We start from the raw sequence: 2,774 nt of genomic DNA, 5'->3' as shown, positions 1-2,774 counted from the left end.
TCCCTGCAATAATATTTAAAACAAAATTGCACCCGAATATCATTCAAATATTGCAATAGATAAGAACAAACTAATAGCATATGATATTGATCACTTCTTACAAATAGCGCAACATGATCTGCTCCTGAAATTTTAGTGCAAAATATTGATATTGTCGTCTGATATTTCATCTCTTATATCAATCATGTCCATTTCTCATTTTGCTATCTAATTATGATTTTATATTATTGAGCTCTTTTCATCTACTCGGGTAATCGTTCCAATTTAGCGTAATGTCGCCCTATCGATGCCTTGACGAACTCCGTCTCTGCTTTCTTATTAATACATTTTGGGATGTAACATCCCATATTAATCTTATGACTGATGGGCGTCAGTTTTTTCTTTAAGTTCTCCTTTAGGAAGGCCACTTCCTTATTAATACCTGCGATTGCTCTCAACAAATTGAGGGTAAGTAAGGGAAAGTTTTTATGAAATTTGGCCACAATATTCTTTGATATGCAAAGAATGTTTAGGCCAAATTTGAGCTTAATCAGTCATAAAAAAAACCCTGACAATAATAGAACAAAACCTGCCAAAGCCGTCATTCCCCCTATATTTTAACTACCAATGATCTGATATTATTTTTATGAAAAAGGGTGGGAATTCTATGGAAAATGTTTGAGTGAGCCACCTTTGGAGAAATTGTTTTAGAACATCGTAAATCCGCCAATATATAAGCCTTAAATATTTCGCTAGCCTATAGAGTTTAGAATAAAATTCAGTTTCAGATTTTTTTTCTAATTTATATATTTGCAACCAATCAATATTTATGTCTTCCTCTTCTGTCCCGTGTCTACAAGTAACTTCAACGATTACTTCACTGGTTTATGGCAAATAAAACTTATCTATTCGGGTCTCATAAATATCTGCTGCATTGTAATGCACCCGCCCTCGTTTTACTTTTCAAAGTATTATAAATCCAATCTACATATGTTCCTACATTGGTAAATACTCCCGGCTGTCTGGGTTTTGCACAGGATAGACCCCACGACACTACTCCCACCTGGTAATTATTCATAGCCATTGGGCCTCCAGAGTCACCGGTGCAGGCGTCCTTACCACCCGTAACAAAACCTGCGCAGAATTGTAAATCTCCGTCCATAGTGAATTTTTTATAGAACATCCTGCACTGAACGAATGGCATTATCGGCAGTATAACGAAGTTCAAATTGACTGGGTAAGAGTCGGGGTTTTTCTTGTCTGCTTTAGGGTCCGTTTTACCCCATCCTGAAACGAGTGCATTTTCACCCTCCGTCGGAAAATGCCCCTGTGGGGGTAATCTGATACAGACTACATCTTGATTCAACTGAAACGGACCATCCAGGTTAAGCAAAGCGATATCGTTGATCAAGTGTTTTGGATGAAACTGTGCGTGAATTCGCTGCCAACGAATTTTACGCAGTTCTCCACCAATATGTCGGCGGTCCGATCCAGCACGCACTTTCATTTCTTTGTATATTGGTTCATAACCCTGAAGGCAGTGTGCGGCAGTCAAAATCCAAGTGGGAGCTATAATTGAGCCACCACAAACCAGATAACTACGCCAAATTATCGCCACCTGGTAAGGCACCTTTGCGATTTGTATTCTTTGTCCGTTAACGATTCTCCTGTGCCTAAGGTGAGTTTCATTACTCAATGGTTTACTAATCAAAGAATTCGATATTGCGGCAGAAACTATAAGAATTATGAAAAAGTAAAGCAAAGACATTTTTGTACAATGCAATGATATCTACAAACTGAGACTCAATGTAAAATAAAATGGTTTGGTAATACTGTTCGTACAAGTCAGTCAGAATCAATTTTCTTCGTTTATGATTACTTATCCACACAACCGAATAAAATCATGCCAGGCAGTTGTTTCTAATGTGAATTGAATTTGTTTACATGGCATAAATTCGCAAATCCACTGGAAATTGTAAAGCTCTCATATCCCCTCTTCGTCTTCTTTCTCTGACGCCTTGCAGCACAAGGTGATTATACATCAAATCCCGGGATGATTTTAACTCACCACATGTTTGCCAATTCTATTTCCAAAATCCAAAATCTTACATATGATTATATTTGAACAAAAAATAAGCTTAAGCTGATATTCAGCATTAATGATCAAACGTTCTGTTATTTTTTTATGACTAGATGCATATAGTGATTCTCTCCATCCATGATCTTGAAAAAAAATGTAGGTAAGAGCACGTGATTCTAAATAGCCGATTTCTGACTTTGTTGTACAATCGACTTTCTACATCTCGATATTGATTGGACCATAGAGATAGGGAGAAACAAAGAATGAAAGAAGCATTGAAATGGGAACTAAATCGAATATGTTTTAGATGTTATGAGCTTAGGCAGTGGCGCCGGGAGTGGGTGGGACAAGTAGGACATGTTCTACCCATGAAAATACCTGGGTAGGACAGTCGAGGCATTGTCCTACCCATGATTATGGTAAGAACATAGAATATGGATAACTACAACATCTAATATTGTTTCTATTTCTAGATGGAAAAAAGATATCATTTAAAAGTTTCAATGTTTGGTTTGAAAGTTTATCATATGTTAAACTGACAATCGTGGAGGTTTTCGGGATTGTAAAAGAGAAATCTATTGTGAAAGGCTCTTCAGAGTCTGTGAGGATTTTTTTTATTCCAAAAAGTGGTCAATGATGTATTGAGATTTTCCAAGAAGTCTTGAAGTTTCTAATAGTTTTTGCTCTTCCATAAAATTGTAGAAAATTTGCTGGA

General features: G+C 36.7%; 1 protein-coding gene across 1 annotated transcript; it reads right to left on the bottom strand.

Annotated features, from left to right (window-relative positions):
• Positions 1 to 254: 254 nt before the first annotated feature.
• LOC134217630 (trypsin 3A1-like) lies at positions 255 to 1,805 on the bottom strand. The gene has a single exon (XM_062696432.1). It carries the CDS (start codon positions 1,745 to 1,747, stop codon positions 896 to 898), a length of 852 nt encoding a protein of 283 aa, XP_062552416.1. The 5' UTR covers positions 1,748 to 1,805; the 3' UTR covers positions 255 to 895.
• Positions 1,806 to 2,774: the final 969 nt, after the last annotated feature.

The sequence above is a fragment of the Armigeres subalbatus genome, chromosome 2 (assembly GCF_024139115.2).
Source record: "Armigeres subalbatus isolate Guangzhou_Male chromosome 2, GZ_Asu_2, whole genome shotgun sequence".
In the NCBI taxonomy this organism is placed as follows: Eukaryota; Metazoa; Arthropoda; class Insecta; order Diptera; family Culicidae; genus Armigeres; species Armigeres subalbatus.
This window is presented reverse-complemented; position numbering and strand designations above follow the sequence as displayed.